At 34.9% G+C, this 23,545-nt stretch overlaps 2 protein-coding genes across 4 annotated transcripts in view; both read right to left on the minus strand.

Annotated features, from left to right (window-relative positions):
• Positions 1–21,191, minus strand: part of 5-HT2A (5-hydroxytryptamine receptor 2A) — a 171,376-nt gene extending 150,185 nt beyond the window's left edge. For 2 of the 3 annotated variants that reach the window (XM_070217193.1, XM_044394779.2), the window contains exon 1: positions 20,733–21,191. The gene's annotated coding sequence lies outside the window, so the exon portion shown is untranslated. The remainder of the gene's footprint in view (positions 1–20,732) is intronic. The other variant, XM_044394780.2, reaches the window with a different exon arrangement.
• On the minus strand, positions 13,912–14,816 carry LOC108069806 (uncharacterized). The gene has a single exon (XM_017160051.3). The coding sequence runs from the start codon at positions 14,657–14,659 to the stop codon at positions 14,093–14,095; it is 567 nt and encodes a 188-aa protein (XP_017015540.2). The 5' UTR covers positions 14,660–14,816; the 3' UTR covers positions 13,912–14,092.
• Positions 21,192–23,545: the final 2,354 nt, after the last annotated feature.

Consider the following 23,545-nt stretch of genomic DNA (forward strand, 5'->3'; position numbering starts at 1 on the left):
GTATGTTGAAGGTGCGATCGTCACTAGTTTTTTACCTCGTTAAGAGGTGTTTTTATTTGATAAATATACACAACAAAATATCATTTATACTTATCCGAACATTCTCTGGGTGCAGATGCCAATCAATTCCCTACACAGCACTATGGTCCGAGCGGCCGATTTTTTGGCATAAAGTCGAAATTTTTATGTTAATGTTTTGTATTTTTTATCTTAAATTCTTAAAGTTAATAGATCATACATATACAAACTTAAAAAAAAAGCGTTAAAAGCTACACTAACGCTTTTTATGAGCTTTCAAAAGTACACAATCGATAAGCTGCTTAGGACTAAGAAATTGGCGCCATAATATTTTCTTTACGTTTGTGCAAAAAAAAAAAAACTTCTTTGTCCCGACTAAATTAAGTAAATTATGGAAATGAAAGATCAAACTATGTAATATTTAGTGTGTATAGTACATTTATGTGTAATCTTAGTGTTCGACCTGTGTTTAATTTCCAATTTATGTGTATTTTTATAGAAAATTAAAATTTGTTCCCTGTATTTAGTGGGATAAAACTAACGACCCGACGTCTGCCCACAAAAACTAAGTACGCCAGTTTGTACATATACATGTCGTTTTTCAGCGCTAATAAACACCTTTTCCCCGTTCGTCCCCCTTTTCACGCAATTCCACACTATTCAGGGACCTTAAAGTTTCTTCGCAGCGATCTCTAGGATATTTGGCGCAGCAACAAGCGAAAATTTAATTTTTTTCGGATTGCATTTCTGTAAAAATTATCAATTACCACTTAAAAGATGATAAAACATCAAAAATAAATTTAAAAAAGTAGTTATTTTGAATTTTTCTTTGTTAAGCATTCGTAAGAGAAAGAAAAGGAAATGTCTCCCTTTGCTTATAATTCCGTTAAAAAAATTACAAAAATTATTGTGAGTGTGAGGTTTGAAAGATACAGAGTTGCACTTTTAAAATGTTTTGAGTTACATTACATACGAAGAATCCGTTCGTCTGCAAAATAGGTTCAAAGTTTGCCAAAAACAGATTTTTTCCAACTTTAATATCCTTTTTTTTAGAATCCTTGGGTGTGAAAATTTTTTCGAGAGCACATTTTGAGCGCGATTATTTAAAGCAAATAGGACTTTTAAGATTTCATCGAGGTATTTAAAAAAAGGTTACATTTTATAACACAGTGTAGTATTATGAATTTGCTTGTATGGGAGGCAAAAGAGGGCGTGGTCGCACAGACTCAAAAATTTGTTTGCATACTATTCTTTGTAAAAAAACAGAATGTGTAAAGTTTGAAGTCTGTGACTCAATTTTTAGAGTTTATGCCAAAAAAATCGACTTTTGGACCATAGTGCACAGGCAAAAATGTCCACCATGAGCGGATGCACGGGCGGATATGGGGGATAAATCCCCCTCACTCGAGGGAAAAATGAAAATAATTCGGGTATTCAAAAAGTATGCAACAAATAATTTGTTTTGCAATTCTGTAGAAAAGCATCTGGGTAAGAATTAGAGCCCTGCTTGGGAAATTCTTACCCATCTAACTAATTTTTTGACATACGTATGAATAAAATTGAGCATAGAATCTCAAAGATATCTTAAATCAAATATTACCCGTCAGTGCTACCATTACTCAGCTTGAAAAACAGGACAGATAAGCCAAAAAAAAGCAGGGAAAAAAAAGACAAACAAATTTTAAAATGGACAAAAAAAGGACAAAAGTAAATGCTTCTCAATATTTCTGTTTTTGCCAATGGGTGATATATCTAATTAATTTAAATATATTTTATATTAAATTCAATTATGTAGGGGAGAGGTCTGTAGGTTGAGACACCTTTTGTTTTTAGTCTCCCATTTGGACATTCGCTTTTGAAACTTCACGTGTTAGGTACCGATCGAAAGCTTAGTCTTTTAGCTGTAAAATAAAGCAAAAAAAACATTTTTTTCCCTTGAGAAAACTAAAAAATAATTTTTTTTGAAAAGTGCCAAAAAATTACAATTTGAAAAAGAGGTCTGTAGGTTGAGACACTTTTTAAAGTCAATAATACTCACACAAAAAGTACTCCAAACTATAAGGAACTATTTATTTATGTTAATTTAATCAATTTTAGCTCGTCCTAAATCATTTCCCATCCATTTTTTAAGAACTTAGACCAAATAACAATCAAAATCAAAAGGCTCTTTGAACATTCACTTTTCCTTAATATCAAAGAAATGTACTAGGCAGAAAGCGACCTCTGTTGGCCTCAGGCCTTTTTGTATGAAAAACGGGTGTCTCAACTTACACGCTCAAAGTGTCTCAACTTACACAAAATGGGATGTTTCGGGAAAAAATTAATAACTTTTGTCTTGACTGTCACATTAAGCTGATTCTTTTTTTAATTAGTTAACAGTTAATATACTATTGTTTTAAATCTCTTACCAAGTTAATTTAAGGACGTTATTAATTTTAAATGGAATTTGAAAAAAGTAGACAAAAACTTTTTTGGTGCAAAATGGTACACGACTCTCACAGCTTAAATCTGGCTAGAGCCTGGCTTATAATGTTTTCCCCAAAAGTTTTGTCACTAAAAAGGACTACAAAAAAAAAAAATAAAAAACATTTTTTTAGTGGAAAAGTTTTGAGAAAATTGAGTGTCTCAACTTACAGACTGTCTCAACCTACTGACCTCTCCCCTATTGCTCTTCTGCGCCCGACTCAAAGCCTTCATCGTTTGATCATTTTTCCATGGTACATTTTTGTGCGTATACGTAATAATCTAAAATTATTACAATAATAAAAGCATTTAAAGTAGCTACATTGGTAAGGCTCAGATGACATATTCAATTTTTAGCCACAATTTATTGTGACAATTTGTCATTTGTGTGAGTTTAAAGAAGTGCAAGCGGGTCAGGATTAATATGATATCGCGCCTATATTCTTGGTGTTAGTGGTAGAGCAGCCAAAAATATTTGATTCTTTCTCGCGCTTGCTTAAAGTCCCATTAAAGAAAAATTGCTACAATAAATATAATATAATAAAAACAGGTTTATACCCTTTCGACTAGCAAAAAAAACACTCAAAACCTTATTTTTGAAAAAAATTACAGATTTCCGGATAGGGGATGTTTGAAATTTTTTCCGGATAAAGCCGTTAAAAAATTACAGATCTGTCCGGAAAAAGGTCAAAATGGCAGCACTGCCACCCGTTAAAGTCCAAAGCTAGGTATTCAGATATGATTATATAATATATATATGATATAATTATATATGTACGTTAGGGCGGGTCGATTTGTATGGGGCCGAAAAAAGTGATGAATCGTATAGGGGGAACGTAATTTTTAAAGGATTCTAAGCCATATTGTCGAACATACTTATGGTCTAAAATGATGTTTGACCCCCCCCAAACGCGAATGAAAAATACAGCTTTTTTTGAGGAAAATATCATAGTAGTCAGCTCAGATGTATTATTAAATTTAAAATAAAAATTTGAAATTGATATATATCAATTGATATTAGAGCCCTGCATGAATCATTCAATTTTTGTTTTATCATAGTATGCCATGAAATTTCTGATTTGTTTAATTCAATTCTATGTGAAATAAATTGAATGTTGTTCTAATTCATTTCAAATTGAATGAATCGAAAGAAATATTTTATGAATTGTTTGAATTTTTCAGATTTTTTTTGTGTTTTCTTTTGAGAACAAAAAGTGGAAAATTTTTAACAAATCAATGTTAACTGCATAGTAAATAAAATTCAGGTAGATTTAATCACAAAATAATGGCCCTTTCTTCCTCAAAATAAATTGTCGTTTGAATTATTTCGGAATTCGTGCCATTCATTCATTCAATTCTATTAAAGTCAAAATTCAAATTCATTCAATTCTATTAAACACAAAATTCTAATTAATTCATTCATATAACAGAAAAAAATTCAAAATAATTCATTGAATCCATTCATGCAGGGCTCTAATTGATATATATTCAGTACTATAAATGTGCTGACTACTATGATATTTTTTTCAAAAAAACAGTATTTTTCATTCGCGTTTGGGGGGGGTCAAACATCATTTTAGACCATAAGTATGTTCGACAATATGGCTTAGAATCCTTTAAAGATTACGTTCCCCCTATACGATTTTTGGGGTCCCAAATCGACCCACCCTAATGTACGTCTATATTAACATAATTTAATGCCCATATGCCCATATAAAATCGAATGTTAGGTATTCAGATATGATTATATATGTACGATATTAACATAATTTAATGCCCATATGCCTGCACCAAAAACTCTGTCGAGCAGTGTTATGAATTATTATAAAGATTTGATATTTTTGAAGGAATTAAAGGCTTGGCAAATAGGTTTAGTTGTAAAGTTGTTTATAAAACTCATGGATTACCGATTATTATTTAATTAAAAATCAATAAAAAGTGGTAAGAAGTGATTTTTAAAATAATCCCCTTTTTCTCTGCGTGTATGCAGAACACTGTTCTGGACCGGCATGTAGTTAATGAAGAGAAATTGCCAAAAGCGTTTTATAAATGTTTTTGTTCAAATTGCTCTCATGGGGTATGTTTCCAAAGAAATTATGTTTGCCTATATTTAAAACTCATTTAAAGTTAGCCGTCTGAAGACCAGTTGACGTATTTAAATAAAAAATAAATAATTTATTCTCATATACTTAAAAATATTTTAAAAACGGTTACCTAAAACCTTATTATCTAACGAACATAAGTTAGAAATTAAAAGTAACTATCTTTAAATTAAAACGTATGTTTATAAGAGTATTTTCAGTGCCACCGTATAATTCGAAATAAATGTTTACCGTTATGCATTCGCTTGGACTCATAGCTTCCCGTTTGCGGTATTTTCGTCTAGCCTTTCGCGGTCGTTTGCGGAAGTGCGCATCAATGAAAGTTCGTTTATTACTTTTTGCGGTATTTCGACTGTTTTTTTGCGACTAGTCCGCCTCTCACGCATTTTTCTAATAACTTTTAACGGCGATGACAGCTATTAGATATGGAGCAACAAAAAATTCGACCCCAATGCCCCCACCATAAATATAAACAAGAGAGAACGCTATAGTCGGGTGCCCCGACTATTAGATACCCGATACTCAGCTAAAGGGATTGCGTGGGATATGAAGATATAAAATTTGATCGGGCAACTTTTTAGCGAGTGGTCCGATTTGAATAATTTCTTCTAAATTTCGATAGGTATAAATAAACACAACCAAATTACATTTATACTTCTCCGAAATCTTTAAAAATTAGGGCGCCAGACACATCTTAAAATCGTTTGTGGGCGACTGTGGGCGTTAGAGGGGGCGTGGCGTTGCGTAAGAAGCCCAAGAATATGTGTGGGTAATGCCAACTTTCTAGCTTTTGTAGTTTCCGAGATCTCAGCGTTTATACGGACGGACGGACAGACAGACAGACATGGCTATATTGACTCGGCTAGTGACCCTGATCAAGAATATATATACATTACATTCTTTTCACGAATGCACTATGGGGAAAAAGTCAGTTTTTTTTGGCATAAACGTTAGCTTTAAAGATAGGGCCTTGAAAATTAATATATATTAATAATTAATTAATTAATAATTAATAAAAATTAATATAAAATACATACTCCCTGTGCACAAATAGAATTTCCGTTTTTTTCCATTTTTTAAAAAATCCTTACGGTTGTAAAAACACTAACCACCCACACCCTCCCCATTGTGGTCAAAACCCAAAAAATGTTCAGAATATTTTTTTTTATTTATAGAAAACATATTTATTAAGAAAACAAATAAAAGATAGGATAAGGTAGTTATTATATTATATTTTATTATAACATACACAAGACATTAAATAACTGGACAATGCAAACAGTTACAACACAATTTGTTTGGAGAAGTATTTAAGCATACCTTGACGTAAATTTTCCATATTTTTGCTTATTTTTTAGCCTTCTAAGCACTTTGCACGCCGTTGGGAAACTTTGAAGTAAAACATGAGAGAATGCTATAGTCGGGTTGTTGTACCGACTATCTAATACCCGTCACTCGGCTAAAGGAAGTGTGAGGGAGATGGATATATACCATTTTTTTGATTGCGTATAACTTTTTATTGAATGGTCCGATTTGAAAAATGTCTTCTACATTTCGATAGGTATAAATATACACAACAAAATTGCATTTATTCTTCTCAGGAATATTTAAAGGTGTGGGCGCCAGACACATTTTAAAATTGTTAGTGCGCGATTGTGGGCGTTAGAGGGGGCGTGGCGCTCGGCTGAAATAAACTTGCGCTGCGTTTCCGAGATCTCAGCGTTCATACGGACGGACAGACGGACGGACAGACGGACATGGCTATATCGTCTCGGCTAGTGACCTTGATCAAGAATATATATGCTTTATAGGAAACGCTTCCTTCTCCCTGTTATATACTTTTGCACGAATACAATATACCCTTTTACTCTACGAGTAACGGGTATAATTAGTGCGTTTTTTCTTCGAGATGAGCGCGTTCATCGATGTACCCTTTTACTCTACGAGTAATCGGTATAAAAAGGGAGATATATGCGCGGTCATTAATCTGACTGGCCCAAAATGTAAATGAACTAAAAGTGTGCACTAGCGCCGAAAAAATTTGGTTCTCCCCTAGTTTAGATACAGATTCTAGGCACGTTGCACTCCAAAAGAAAAGAACGCGAAACCGAGACAAATGCTCGGCGCTGAAACATACGTAAAATGTGCAACGTGCATTGAACTGTGGGCCCACCGTTAGGGCGATAAACTGCCATTGTATTTCTCATTAGGGGCTGTCCATATATTACGTAATCACGTTTTTGCTGATTTTTGACCCCCTCCCCCCCTTGGTGATCAAACGTAATCTTTCAATAAATACCCCCCCCCCCAATGATTACGTAATCCCAAGAATAAAATTTTGTTAATATTATGTTTTAATATGTGGATTCAAACAGAGATGCAACCCAATCTTTAATATTGTTTATAAATGGAGTTTGGTATGACACATTCGGTTCGTATACGCTGAAATTATCTCCAACATACTCTTCGTCAAGCTATTCCAGGTCTTCGCATTCTTCGTGTGATTGAACCACTAAACATTCTCTTTCTCGCCGCTCAGCCACTAAAAAAAATTTTTTCTCTGCTTTCCTATCTAAGTTTGCAGATATATTTAAAGAAAAAAAGTTTTTAAAAAAATTCTTTAAATAAAAAAATACATATAAAATGATTACGTAATCATTGTGCAAGACCCCCCCCCTCCCCATGTAATCAAACATAATCATTTCAATGACCCCCTCCCCCCCCCTAGGTGATTACGTAATATATGGACAGCCCCTTACTAATGATTTTAGGTGAAATCGTTTTTTTTAAATATGATTTAAAGCCACATTTGATTGATTAAAATTTTTTTACAAAAACCTCAATGAAGTTTGGACTAAATCTACTTATACCTTTATAAATAAATTTTGTAACTATTCAAATGTGGCTTTAAATCGTATTTAAAAAAAAAAACGATTTCACCTAAAATCCGATGTCGCCGAACATATTCGACTGTGGATGGCCTGCTTCACGCCAAAAGCTCTGGGATTTAAGTCCGATGGAATTTCGAATCGTACTTTAAAAAATGTGCTCACTAAATAAAAGCAACTTTCTGCTTTCACACTTTTAAAAAATATTGATTTTTGGGAAATTTAAATTAAAAAACAAATCCCTCGTCACATTACTCTACAACTTGGTAAAAAAAAAAATTGTAAATGTCACTATTTTACCATTGTTTCAATTATTTTTCCCAGCAAAATAGATCCTAACATGAAAATGGTAAAATCGTATATGGCGCATAGTTAATAATGTTTTAAATATTTTTATAGTAAGTTCAATGATTTTGGTATTTGATTTGACTCTTTTTTTTTACCCAGAATAATAATAATTTACAAATTTGTTTTTTTTCGAGTGAGCGCCTAAAATTTTTACTTTAATTTTGAGAATGGAGTTATTTATTGTCATTACAATCAAAAATATTATTGTGAACTTAAAAGAGCATTCTGCCTCGATAGGAAATAATATGGGCATGGCTCAGGGGTCAAGGGCTAGGTTCTGATACTATTTTGTGCTCGGGGGTACCAGGTTCAAGCCCGCTGACACCACAACTTTTTTTTTTTTTTTGTCATTAGTAAATCTAAAAACTTTTTTAATACAATATTGTTCTTGGAAATGTTAATGAAATGTTAAATACGCTTCCTAAAAACTTTTTACTTACTCTGCCTCAGACGGATTTCGAACCGGGGTCCTCTCGCATCAGAGGTAGATGCCTTACCCATTGATCAATCGCACAATGTTATGCGCGAGTGGATAAGTTCAATTTAAATGTAAAGTTAACACGATCCATAACACATATAACTTTTTAAAACTAAAAATGCGACTTTTCACTTATACATTTTATGAAAATTTAATTTAATATTATTTGAATCTTGCCTTTCAAAATAATTGTGTCAAATAAACTTTTTATTCAAAATAAATGCGAAAGATTCGTGCAAAAGTATGTAACAGCTAGAAGGAAGCGTTTCCGACCCCATAAAGTATATATATTCTTGATCAGGGTCACTAGCCGAGTCGATCTAGCCATGTCCGTCTGTCCGTCCGTCCGTCTGTCCGTCTGTCCGTCTGTCCGTCTGTCTGTCGGTATGAACGCTGAGATCTCAGAAACTACAAAAGCTAGAAGGTTGAGATTTTCCACACATATTCTTTGGCTTCCTACGCAGCGCAAGTTTATTTTAGCCGAGCGCCCCCTCTAACGCCCACAATCGCCCACTAACGATCTTAAAATGGGTCCTGCGCCCACATCTTTAAAGATTTAAATGCAATTTTGTTGTGTATCTTTATACCTATCGAAATGTAGAAGACATTTTTCAAATCGGACCATTCATTAAAAAGTTATACGCTTTATAAATTGTCAACATATATCTATCTCCCTCGTAGGGGAGAGTGGGGGAATTTCGTCACAGGGGCAATTTCGTCACCTGCAATATCTCGGAATCCATAAGTCGTAAAAATATATAATTTTTTTGTTTTAGTCCTTCAAGACGGCCAGACACAACCAATGCATTTGTTTTGCACAGAAGGCCAAGATAATTAAGCTATAATATTAAATGTGGTTTAACAGTTCAAAAGCTACATTTAGTTCTCGACGAAATTGTTTCTGTATGCCACAATTCAAAAGGAATAAGATACACGATTTTTTATATAATACACAGTGCTATAATGTGCATTTCTGCGTCAGTGATTTTTAACTTCGCGCCTAATTTCGCAAGAAAAATAATTATTTCTAAAAAAGTACGGTCTGGGGAAATTTCGCCACCCTACGCTAAGGGTAAATTCGCACCTATTTTAAATACATATTTTTATATTTGACGAGCTGGCTAACGAACAGACCACCAGCAGCAGCAACAAATATAAGACGTCAACAAAAATGGTACGCTTGATCAGTGTAGCATATTTTCAGGCGTTAAACTCCCTACATTTTTCAGGTGACGAAATTTCCCCAGTTGTGTGGTGATTTTACCCCCCTGTGTGGTGAGATTGCCCCAGTATATTGGTTTTACAGTTTATTTTTTTATAAATCACCAAGCTAATTAAAAAAATAGGGGAATGTCACATTTTAAAGTTTGGTGCTAACCGCATTTAACAATAAAAATAGAAATATGATAACGTGTCTCAGAATGGACAAAAAATAGCTTTGAAAAAATGCTGACGAAATTCCCCCACTCTCCCCTACTCAATTTAGCTGAGTTACGATTATTAGTCGGGACACCAACCCGACACAGCGTCCGCACTCCCTTTAGCTGGGTATTAGAACTACTATTGCGACTTTGGGTTTCAAAATCAGTATTATCGTTTCAAAATTCATTCCCTTCGATTTAATTATTTTTATATTTGAACGAAGGTTTAAAAATGCTTTTTATTAAATTCAATGATTTATTTATTTTGTGTTTAGCTTACTAACAAAGTTTGCCTATTTTTGAGCACAAGTGACCCTTGCTTTAAAAATATTTATACTTGGGCGTAAGCTAAAAACTGGAGGGGGATTACACTTCATTCGTTTCAGCCCCCAAAGATTAGTAGGCTACGCTCATGTGCTTATACTCAAAGCAAAACTACTTAGATCGTTTAGAATTATGATATTTAAAATTGTGACATTTACATGTTACATTTTGTCGGCCTGTGTTATACTATGTATATAACTTACTATTTATAATACTAACAAGAAAGGAAGCTAGCTTCGGCCAGCCGAAGCTTAAATACCCTTGCAGATTATTCCTATTAATTTACAAATCGCAAAAATGTCAATTTTCCTATTATTTCTCATTAATTTTGCGTTCGTTTCAATGGCAGCTATATGATATAGTAGTTCGATTTTGATCAAATTAAAATCGAAATTCGAAAATATTTGAAATGAGTTATATCCTAGAGTAGAAGAGAATACAATAAAAACCAACGAAGCAATAATTTATTTCCTATTATATTCCCATTAATTTTCCGATCGTTCCTATGGCAGCTATATGGTATAGTCGTCCGATTTTGAAAAAATTTTATTCGAAATTCAGAATTAGATAAAAAACAAGAGAGAACGCTATAGTCGGGTTGTTGTCCCGACTATCAAATACCCGTCACTCAGCTAAAGGGAGTGCGAACGCTGTGTCGGGTTGGTGTCCCGACTAATAATCGTAACTCAGCTAAAGGGAGTGCGAGGGAGATAGATATATAATTTTTGATTGCGTATAACTTTTTAATGAATGGTCCGATTTGAAAAATGTCTTCTACATTTCGATAGGTATAAATATACACAACAAAATTGCATTTATACTTCTCGGAAATCTTTAAAGATGTGGGCGCAGGACCCATTTTAAAATCGTTAGTGGGCGATTGTGGGCGTTAGAGGGGGCGTGGCGCTCGGCTAAAATAAACTTGCGCTGCGTAGGAAGCCAAAGAATATGTGTGGGAAATCTCAACCTTCTAGCTTTTGTAGTTTCTGAGATCTCAGCGTTCATACAGACGGACAGACGGACAGACGGACATGGCTAGATCGACTCGGCTAGTGACCCTGATCAAGAATATATATACTTTATGGGGTCGGAAACGCTTCCTTCTAGCTGTTACATACTTTTGCACGAATCTAGTATACCCTTTTACTCTACGAGTAACGGGTATAATGACATTTCCAAAAGTAGGATGTTATAGGTTCAAAATCACCCAAGATATAGTTTTTCTTAAATTTTTTTCCCGATTGTTCCTATGAGAGATATATGATATAGTTGTCCGTTCCGGCTCGTTCCGACTTATATACTACCTGCAATAGAAAGAAGACTTTTGGGAAAGTTTTATCCTGATAGCTTGAAAACTGAGTGACTAGTTCGCCTAGAAACGGACAGACGGACAGACGGACATGGCTAGATAGACTCGGCTATTGGTGCTGATCAAGAATATATATACTTTATGTGCTCGGAAACGTCTCCTTCACTGCGTTGCAAACATCTGACTGAAATTATAATACCCTCTGCAAGGGCCTCTACAAGGGTATAAAAATATTTGATTTTACTATGCGTTTTTTTACCAGTGTATGGTAAAAAATGGCCAAACGCTGTTGGATTCAGCTCCGTTGGAATTTCGAATCGTACTTTTAAGAAACTTTCTGCTTTTACACTTTTAAAAAATATTGATTTTTAGAAAAGTTACATTCAAAAAACGAATCGTTCGTCACCTCACCCTACACTCCCTTATATATTTCTTAGTGCTGAATCTAAGCAGACTAATTTATCGAAGAGCTTAATTACAAACGAATCAGATATTACTAACAATTGTGACGTTGGTCTCCCATAACTACTGCACTTGACCTTGCAGCCACTGTTGAGGAGGGAGGTACTTTGCTGTCGAATGGACCCATATGTATATGATGGGATTCCATTTTTAGTTTTCGCTCTTCGCTGGAATTGCATTTGCATAAATAATTGCAAAAAATCTTTATTGGCTTTGGGTGCGAGGCTAACTCAATGTTCAAAATCCAATTTCGCATGGAAACAACAACTTTTGGCATTTGGTAAGTTTTCTTCCTCTCGTCTAGATAGTGAGAACATTTGTTGTGCAGATTTATGGCTGGAAATGGGAAACCGCATTACCAGGTGAGCAGCGCTAACAACTTTTTTAAAAAAAACTAATTTGATTTAAGTTGTGATAGTTGTGATAGATGAAAAAATCGATTTTTTTTTATTGCACATTCTTTAAGGATATACTGTTGGGAATACTCTCACAAAAGTTCAAAACGATCGGAGCTTTAGAACCGAAGTTGTTGCTATTTATAGCGCACTACCTGCACATCAGCCCTTACAAACATGAAACTTTAAACGCGATTATCTCAGAATCTCGTTTTTTCGAAATTACCTTTGCGGTGTACACGATTACTAAAAAACTATTAATCCGATCGACACAAAATTTTGACCACTTATTTATTATAACAATAGCTAGTCCTTGAACGAAGGATTTTCAATTTTAAAAAAAAATTTTTTTTTTAGAGCATAAATCCAAAATTTTATACCTTGAAAAAGTACATTTTTTGTTAAAACCGTCGCAATTTTTTTTTAATCAATATTTTTAAAAATCCTTCGTTCAGGGACTAGGCAATACAATATAGTAACGAAATTTTTTTGAATTGGGGATTTGAGATGAACCGTTCTTGGGTGGACATCATATCCCAAGAACATCATATCCGCAAGTCACCATCGAAAAAAGACGATCTTGGAATTTGGCCATAACATTTTTATTATTTAATATTTTTGGTCCGATTTGAAAAATCTTCTAGATTACGATAGGTATAAGTATACACAACATAAGGGCATTTATACATCTCGAAAATCTTTAAAAGTGTGGGCGCCAGACACATTTCAAAATTGTTAGTGAACGATTGTGGTCGTTAGAGGGGGCGTGGCGCAAGGCTAAAATAAACTTGCGGGAAATCTTAACCCTCTAGCTTTTGTAGTTTTCGAGATCTCAGCGTTCAGACAGACAGACGGACATGGCTAGATCGACTCGGCTAGTGACCCTGATCCTGAATATATATACTTTATGGGGTCGGAAACGCTTCCTTCTAGCTGTTACATACTTTTGCACGAATAAAATATACCCTTTTACGCTACGAGTAATGGGTATAAATACCCATTTGAATGACTATTTCTCATTAAAATTATTTTTTAACGCTCGGTAAATGAAAAAAGACTTTAAAACCGAAGTGTCAGTTAGTTTTTTGACTTCCAACTTATCATCAGATTTTCTTTTAGAAGCACCATTAGATAGATAATTCAATTCTTATAAAGTGGGTTAGAATACAGATAGTGTAAGGACCTTAACTCCATGTTGCCCTAAGCCGCGTCATTTACTTGGATGCCAAGAGTAAGTTCCACTAATGCACATCGAGCTAGACATTGTGGCGCAATGTGGTTCAAGGCAGCCGTTGAGACTCAAGACCGTGTAAGTCTTGTGTTGGTTCTTAGAATACCTGCCTGCCCAGGACCACCCTGCATTCCAATGCCACTCTGGCCACTCACTTAGCAGAGCATTTTCACCTGCGATGCGTGTATAATGGAAGGCATGCCAGGTATGAAAAGCTACGAGCGACACATTGCGCATACGTCACGTTGTGCAGAGAAGTAGTTATCCAAGAACAAACATTCTGTGGAGGATGAGCATGTGCGCGGGGGAAGAGCTTTTAGAACGTGTTTGCTTTTTTTTTATTTATGCATATTTCATTTTCTGGCTTTCCTGCTTTTCATGTTGTCATTCATTTGTTTGAAGACCTTTGTTGGTGGGCAATCAGCCAAGGTTAATAAAAGAACGAAACAAGCCAGATAAAGCGCGGCACCAACTGATTAGAATTGAATTGTGGTGGGTAAATACAAATATATTTTCTATTAAAAATTCCGTCGAATAGATTTAATGAAAAACACCAGTCTAGTGTTTCCTTAGCCAATGAATTAAAATGGAAATTAATTGGAGATTATTGACTGAAGACTCTGTGATCACATCTAGCAGCACAGAACGAAACTTTAAGTAGGGGTACTGTGCTTGCCAGCTTTCCCAGTATGTCTGGGGGACTTGGGATCACCGGAGCCATCGCGACCTGCCTTCGTATTGGAGATTTCACCGATCTGCCTGGCGAACACGAATCGGTGATACTGTCTGGCTAAATTGGAGCACTGCAGAGGTTCGTTGGAATACCGTTGATAGCAGTGAATCAGTTCCTCCTCGAACTTCCCGATCTCGGCCTCACAGTCCTTGGCCCACCTAACAGGCTTTCCAAAGAGATTTTGAACCCGCTGTAAGGACTTTCTGAACTCAGATTCCTCAACCTCATACGAGCGCTTTTTCCAGGACTTGGCCACTTGTACCGGATGCATATCCTGCACTTCATGCGGCTTGTGCTTCATGGTAGTCGGAATATCGGAACGTAATTCCGCTTGGGTCTTCTGACTACATTTCTCGCAGATCCTAGTCCCCAATTTTGTAGTTTTCGTGGTGGCCTGATCGATCCTATTCACCACATCCCTAGTGATCTCGAATGGCATCGGATTAGCCATCTGCACAGTCTGTGGCATGCTGTTGCTGGCACCCATTTGAGAAAATTTGCAGAGAGCTCGCTTTAACTTTTCTGATGATATTTAATGCTCCCTTGTGGAGTGACAGATAATTTTAAACATTTGACCACAAATGCGAAGGCATTCCACAGCTTAGGAACGAGTATTTCTATGTTTTTTTGGTGGTGGGTGTTGGAAATATAGACAGCAAATACGCATGAAATGTTTTTCATAGGGGAGTGTAGGGTAATGTGACGAACTCGTCGTATCTCACATATGACGTCACGTTAAAAATTCCAAAAAAATGTAGTCGTCTCCACTCATTGTGTCGACAATGTTTTTACAGTAATATTATTAAAAAGTCCCGTCATTTGTTCGTGTGGTAATTTTTTCTAAAAAGGTGGTGCTCAAACTAGCAAACCTATTCAATTTATTTGTGCTTCAGCAGTGCCAGAGCGAAGATGAGTGAAAAATAAAATCAGATAAATATATGCTCGTACAAATGAGATCTTAATCAACAGTTTTTGTTACTTGGCGTTTTTTTAATTTTTTTATTTTTGCTCCAAGTGTACCTTGTAGGGTATCGTGACGAAACTTTTATATTGTATTATGACAAATATTTTCACAAATTTTAATTGTTGTTTTTGATTTTGTGTAAATAACTCAAATATTACCTAATAACATTAAATGCTGCAGTTTTATTGTAGTTTTGTGTTGATCTTAGTCGAGCCGTCAGTTGGATAGGATGGCTCACGCCAAAAGCTGTGAGATCTAACTCCGATGGATTTTCGAATCGTACTATTACAAAAATATGCTCAGTAGATGTAAGCAACTTTCTGCTTTTACAATTTTAAAAAATATTGATTTTTGGTAAGGTTACATTAAAAACAAATCGTTCGTCACATTACCCTACAATTTTTGAGAGTGCCAAAAAAGAATGGTTCACGCCAAACGCTGTAGGATTTAGCTGCGTTGGAATTTTTAATCGTACTTTCACAGAAATATGCTCAGTGGATGTAAGCAACTTTTTCCTTTACACTTTTGAAAAATATTGATTTTTGGAAAAATTACGTTAAACAAGAAAGGAAGCTACCTTCGGCCAGCTGAAGCTTATATACCCTTGCAGATTTTTCCTATTAATTTACAAATCGCAAAAATGTTAAATTTCCTATTATTTTACATTAATTTTTTGATCGTTTCTATGACAGCTATATGATATGGTAGTTCGATCTTTTTAAAATTAAAATCGAAATTCGGAAATATCCCAGAGTAGAAGAGAATGTAATAAAAATCAACAAAGATATAATTTGTTTTCCTATTAATTTCCATTTAATTTTTCGACCGTTCCTATGGCAGCTATATGATATAGTGATCCGATTTTTAAAATATTTAATTCGAAATTCAGAAATATATAAAAATAATATTCCCAAGAGTAGAAGGTAATACTTGAAAAAACACCAAAGCTAGAATTTTTTAACGTTTTTTTTTTTCGGATCGTTCCTATGGGAGCTATAAGATATAGTTGTCCGATCCGGTCGGTTCCGACATATATACTACCTGCAATAGAAAGAAGACTTTTAGGAAAGTTTCATCCCGATAGCTCAAAAACTGAGAGACTAGTTTGCGTAGAAACAGACAGACGGACGGACAGACGGACAGAAGGGCAGAAGGACAGACGGACAGACGGACATGGCTAGATCGACTCGTCTTGTGATGCTGATCAAGAATATATATACTTTATGGGGTCGGAAACGTCTCCTTCACTGCGTTGCAAACTTCTGACTGAAATCATAATACCCTCTGCAAGGGTATAAAAATCGAATCGTTCGTCCCTTAACCTACACTCCCCTACTAAATTAAAACGGGTCCATACTAAATTGAAACGGGTTGCACTTATAAAAAGTGATATACGTATATTACAAGTTGAGGAATCTCAAGGGCTATTAAGTTGCAAATTTAACAAGAAAGGAAGCTAGCTTCGGCAAGTCGAAGCTTATATACCCTTGCAGATCATTCTATTAATTTACAAATCGCAAAAATGTTAAATTTCTTATTATTTCACATTAATTTTTCGATCGTTTCTATCACAGCTATATGATATAGTAGTTCGATCTTTTAAAAATTAAAATCGAAATTCGGAAATATTTCAAAATAGTCATATCCCAGAGTAGAAGGAACTGTAATAAAAACCAACAAAGATATAATTTTTTTCCATTAATTTCCATTTAATTTTTCGACCGTTCCTATGGCAGCTATATGATATAGTGATCCGATTTAAAAAACAAAAAAACCGAAATTCAGAAATATATAAAAAAAAATATTCCCAAGAGTAGAAGGTAAAATTTCAAAAAACACCGGAGCTAGAATTTTTTTACGTTTTTTTTTTTGATCCTTCCTATGGGAGCTATAAGATATAGTTGTCCGATCCGGTTGGTGCCGACATATATACTACCTGCAATAAAAATACGACATTTACGAAAGTTTCATCCCGATAGCTTTAAAACTGAGAGACTAGTTTGCGTAGAAACGGACGGACAGAAGGACGGACAGACGGACGGACAGACGGACAGACGGACATGGCTAGATCGACTCGTCTTGTGATGCTGATCAAGAATATATATACTTTATGGGGAATCGGAAATGTCTCCTTCACTGCGTTGCAAACTTCTGACTGAAATCATAATACCCTCTGCAAGGGTATAAAAAGAAATCGTTACAGCCGTTTTTAAGAACATAGCGAAAAAGTGTTTAAAAAACTATTATAAATTTTAAAGTATTAACTATATTATTATTATTAACTATTATTTAGCCAGCAAATGCAGTGGTTAGCATATTAAATTACTTTTGCAATGCTTACCTTTAAAAACACAGGGCGGCAATACTACTACTATTTTGACCGCAGCTGTAAGCTTTTTAAATTTTTGACTATGTTTCTCCCTTAATAAAAATCCTAAAATTATTCTAAGTTTGGGGTTCGAAAGATAAAAAGTGTATCTTTTAAAAAAATGTAACATCGAATCAAACCATGAATCCGTTTGCCTCTGAGAGCACCAGAAAGTGGACCAATTTCAGCATTTTTCGAACTTTGAGGTCCTTTTGCTAAGAATCCTTGCGTCGGGGAACTTTTTGGAAAACGCAGTTTAACTTGGGAATTCGCAACGAATCCAAAAATATAGCATCCATCGAGGTAAATTTTTGATGCTGCATAGTGTAATTAGCCGCATAAGATAAATTACAGCAATGTAATTTAATGCATTTTATACTTCAGTTCGGATCCGACATAGGTCATACACATTAGTTGCAAAGAGACGCTCAACACAATTTACAAAGCTATCGCCTTGGTTACCTTTCGTAAAATACGTTACGCCAAGCGCCTTTTGTTTACTGTTACACATGTTCTGCGACGCGCTTTGTTTCTGCTGAATAAGAATGAAAATGTAACTATGGCAGCCATATAAGGCTGCAGCTTCTGGCACGTGCCCCCCTCCATTTTGCCCCACCTCACCTCAAGTTACACTTGTTTGCGGCATCTTAATTGTGCTGTCAATCATTTTGCATATTTGCACAGATCCAACAGCAAAAACGATACGCGTAAAAAGTTAAATGAAACTAAATAAATTTGTGACGGTCAAGCGGAAGCACAGGAAATCGTAATGGGAAATGTATTTAAATATATGCAAAGTGAGCACAATGAGGATGCTGATTATTTGCGTTCGGCAAAATGACAAATCATGCGAAATGGCTGGGAGGTCGCGCCAACTAAATAATATTTATTGATTGGTGATACTTGATTGCTCGTGAGCAATTTACACAGCAGCCAATTAAATGATGGGGAACAAGGGAATGAGGGATTTTTTAAATTCCCATTTGGCATAAGAATGTTTCAACAATTGCTCAAAGTCAACGGCCAAAACGATTAATTACCAACGTCAGCTCATCGATTGAATAAATGGCAAGGCCCAGTCGACATGGGTATTGAGAACTGCTGACTAAATATACACACTTTTATTTTAAACAAACTTTCAAGTTAGAACATTTTTGAGGATGGTATAATTGGCGGGCTATCTTTTTTGGTATTTTCTATACAACAGTTTATAGGGTTTCTTGTTAATGTATCTGAGATACTTTCCCTTTGGCATCTGTTGTATCTTTTCAATAAATTGATTTATCTATTTTTAATTTGAGCATGAGACTTTAAATTTTAAGGCATTTAATATTTTTTAACCAGAGGCAGCAATCTAAAGATTTATTAGGAAGATTAAGGGAAAGCGGCTTTAATATAAAACAAGTGCAGAAAACAATTTGGTGGTTTTCATTTTCTGCTTGGCATGTAGAAAATCTATAAATCTATATAAGCAAATAAATATAAAATGGTATCAGGCCCACGGGTAAAAATAAATGCTAAACTTTTGCAGCACTTATTTATTTTTGTAGCCGCATGCCAAGCTAAGCATGAAGACAATGATGGAGTGGTCAAAATATTTAAACTATTTTATGCCCGAAGAGAAATATGGATAGTGTTGATTGAGTCATTTTATAAATGTATGTATTAAGTGCGCTGATCAAATGCCATATGAGATATTCGGATTTCCCATAAATTTATAATACTTTTCTCAGATTGCTTGTTGTGTTTAATAAACTAGAACTTTAGATAAACATGGTACGAAAACAAGCTCAACAAAAATAAGCGATGTACATACAATCCACGGAATTAAAACAACAGGTTCAGCTAAAAACAATAAGAAAAGAGAAAAAGGGTAGACTAAGTAATATTTACCTATGGGCAAAGATAAAAAAGAAAATAGAATGTGAAAAATAATACGATTCTGTCAATGAAAAACTCTGCCTCGTTTAGATTTCTCAAATTTCATAAGTAAAAGGGATTAAAACGCTTTCTTATTTGCATTTAGTCTTAGGCATTGCTAGAGTCAGCCAAATAAATATATGCATATATTTTCCCCACCAATGTTAATAGTTAAGAGTTGAGCCGAATGTGTCATAAAATCTGTGCCTGTTGCTGACAGACCCTCGAATATGGCTCAAACACCTATGAAGCAAAAAAGCGACAAGCAACAAAATTACCTCCAGGTAATCAGCGGCAGTTTATGTCCGTTCGGTCCACTAAACTTTTACGGCCGGTCCACTTATCTTTGTGAATTTGTCTACGAGCCGCACGGAAAATGACTTTCGCTCCATCTTAATGACACCTGGTCTGATAGCAGGATCAGGGCCTAAGGCCGGCATAATTTCAGCATGTCCTTTATGTCTCATTAAAACTTTACGCACATCAGCAGCAGCAGTGGCAAAAAGCTTAATAGTTTAATTTCCCAACAAGAAACCTAAGACCTGAGAAAAGAACAAACGAAAAAAAGGTGGATGGACCCAGCCAAAAAGGTAAAAACAAAAGGTAACCAAAACACAGAGAAATGGCAAACATTTGGTTTTGGGTTTCTCGGTAATAAATCTTCTTTTTCTGCTGACATGTGAGTAATCATGTGCGAGTTGGGGTTAGATCCCAGATTGCAAAAAAAAGAGTAAGAAAAGGAAATGATGGGGATATCAGACTTTAAGTTACTTTTTTCTGACTGTTCCTTTGATTCCTTTGATCTCTCTTTCTTAATTTTGAGTGCTGTTTTATTGTTATTGTAAATCGGTTGAGATTTACACAAGTAGCAACTTTAAAAATAATAACAACTTTTAACAACTTACTAAAAAAATAATTAGGTTGTTTAACAAATAAATAAGTTATTATTAAATTGTCCTTTTAATAACTAAATCAGTGCTATATTTGTTCCATATTTAGGTTTAATCCGAGGTGAGCTTTGCCATGGTTGCCCTTTTCTTCCGGAGGACCTCGTTTACGAAGTCTTTGCATTGATACGCTCTAACATATACCATGGTAAAAATGAGAAGAGTTAATAAATTTTTGAAAGTGTATTTTTATTTTAAAAGTTTTCTTTTTCTTTTTTTACTTTTTACTTTGCGCGTACTTCTTAGCTTGATTAATGTCTTAGCTGACCATGTCTCTTAAATTTATAGTACGTGCAAGTCCCTTACTTTAAACTGCCTTTTTGGCATTGAAATTTTTCTTATTCGTTCATGTTTTACTTACTTCCTTGTAAGCTACAGATTATTGTGAGTTGCGGATCCATGTGGTACACAACGATATTAGTTTCTTTATTATAAACACTTTTTTCACTTTTCTGTTACTCAATACTTTTCTATTCCATTTTTAACTTATAATAAGCTCCAACTGCATTTATAATTTTACTGCGTTTGTAATAAAACTTCACCCTAAATGCGCATACTGCAATCGTTTTGCAATGTTACTTTCTTATTATTTGTACATTCGCTTTTTTACTTGTTACTTGCTTCCTTTTTATAGTTGAATTTTTATTTTTTCGGAACGGCAATTCCTTATGAATCGCAAACTAAAACCTTTTATTCTTTTAAAAAGTTTACTTATTTTGTTAGCTTATTTGCGGCAATGATGTTTTTATTTTTATAAAACTTTTTTATCCGTTCGAGTACTTTTCGTGCGGAGAGAGCGCTCTGGAGACGAACGCATCGCGGCCAAATTTGAAAACAAACTGATTGTGTGAATTTTTCCAACTGGTCCATTGAGTCAGAAAAGCAAGTGGAAAGCAGCAGCAGCGACTTCGTAGTCGGCATCGCAGTTTGCTCTCTGAGTTTAACGCTCCGGGTTGCAAAATGCTCTCTTGGCCAAACAGTGGGAAATTTTCCTCGTTTTGTTTGGAAAATTCAGCGTGGAAATAGCTGCTGTTCTTGCTCTACTGCGAAGGGTTGTGAGAAGTGTGCCACGTGCTTCGGTTCTTTGACTGTCAACATTCGGCACATGATGGCCAGCCTCTCTGACTTCCGAATCGTGCGTAATTTATGAATGAATTGGTATGCCCACAGAAAGCTGGAACTGAACAGGAAAAATATTTACTAGTTGCTAGCTTGGCAACCTTCTTTGAAGGGCCTAAATAGGTAAAATTTGCTGATGGTGGCTACTAAATAATCATACATCAATGAGCTGTTGTACAAATATTAATACCTGTTCCCAGCAGAGTAAAAAGGTTGGAGTATGTGGAATTAAATCAGTATTTAATCATTTATTGACGATAGAGAATAAAAGAGCAGGTTTCAAAATCGACTGAAATTTTAGATACTTTATTATTTTATAAAAAACTTGTAAATTTGTACATAGTCAAATATTACAGAGTTAATTACACCAGTTTACAAAATTATACCAGCAGCTACATGATTAAGTCGCCCCATTGATAATGGTTTTTACTGCATGGAAGTGTAAACTTAATTCAGGTTTAATACAACTTTTAAAAGCATTTTATAAAAGAAGTTTTTACTATCGGAACGTGAAGCTTTCTGCAATAATATGTTTCTGTTCCTCTGCTGTGTTGTGTTCTTATTTTGTGTTTTAAATGTAAATTATTGAAACGTGAATTGGATTCTCCAGAAATGCGTCCAATGGAAGGAGCTGAGTCTGTCAAAAAAAAGTAAATGAGGTACATATATGTACGCCACGGACGTGTTTCGAATATTACATGATAACCAACGCCATTACTGGCCTAAAGATGGAAACCTGCTTTCGGACTTACAAATGTATTAAACGGTGTACCCTGATTTGCCTTGAAAAGTGCAGAAATGTCTTATTATTAACTTTTGTAGGCTCACGGTGCATATGCTCAAATGAATTTGTAGACCCCAGATCAAATCGAACTGGATAACTTATCCGCATCATCGTGCACATCCGCTTTACGTGTTTATCCCTTATTTATTTATCCAAATTTCCACTTCAACGGATTGTGTAGACTTTTGCTTTTTTAACGCGCCTTAGACCGCGCCTTCAATACTGCCAATTTATGTAGAGTAGAGTTGGTTAATTTTCCCGATTAATAAAGTTTCGCGTTTTATTTTTATAAATTATTAATTTAAAAATAATTTGTTAAAAATGTTTACATTGGAACTTAGATAAAGACAGAACTTAGTGTCCAATAAAAAAGCGAGAACTTTATAATAAAAAGACAAACATCTTCCTGGAAGTAATAACACAAGTGAGCCATAAAAATACCCGTTACTAGCAGAGTAAAAGGGTATATTGTATTCGAGGAAAGTATTTAACAGGTAAAAGGAAGCGTTTCCGACCCTATAAAGTATACATATTCGTGATCAGACCCCGTGTGAAAGTTGGAATTAACCACACATCCATATGTATTCTTGGGCAGCGCAAGTTTGTTTTAGCACAGACGGACAGACGGACATGGCTAGATCGACTCGTCTAGTAATGCTGATCAAGAATATATATACGTCTCCTTCACTGCGTTGCAAACTTCTGACTTAAATTATAATACCCTCTGCAAGGGTATAAAAAGATCGAACTACTATATCATATAACTGACATAGAAACAGTGTTGGGACATACCTAGATACTTTTACCTAGGTACGTACCTAGGTACAATTTAGTGGTACCTTTTACCTTACCTAGGTATACAAATAATTGAGTACCTTTTACCTTACCTAGGTATTTAATTTTATATACCTTTGGAATTATTAAGGTACTTACATAGGTATTAAACATTGCTCTGATTTAATATAGCCAAATCTGACTGCGACACTGTAGTATCGTTTCATTGTATCGTTTCGTTTCAGAATTGTAATAGTCGGAACGCAGCATTAATAATTCAGCCGTTCTATTGTTTGTTTTGTAAAGTTAAAACTAATCGCAGTTTTTTTTATATAATTTTGTGCACGTATGTATGTTCCCATCACTACATCAATTTATTTATGAAACCAAAGTGTATTTGGCGCGCAAAAATGCCGTATGTACGTAAACAAACGGCATATGGGCACTTCCAAAATGTCGCTCGGGACATTTGCACACCTTTAAAGTTGAAAAAAAAT

This window comes from Drosophila takahashii, chromosome 3R (assembly GCF_030179915.1).
Source record: "Drosophila takahashii strain IR98-3 E-12201 chromosome 3R, DtakHiC1v2, whole genome shotgun sequence".
NCBI classification, from domain to species: domain Eukaryota; kingdom Metazoa; phylum Arthropoda; class Insecta; order Diptera; family Drosophilidae; genus Drosophila; species Drosophila takahashii.

Excerpts from the sequence above, each read along its gene's own strand:
- LOC108069806 (XM_017160051.3), bottom strand. The coding sequence starts at position 14,659 with ATGGGTGCCAGCAACAGCATGCCACAGACTGTGCAGATGGCTAATCCG.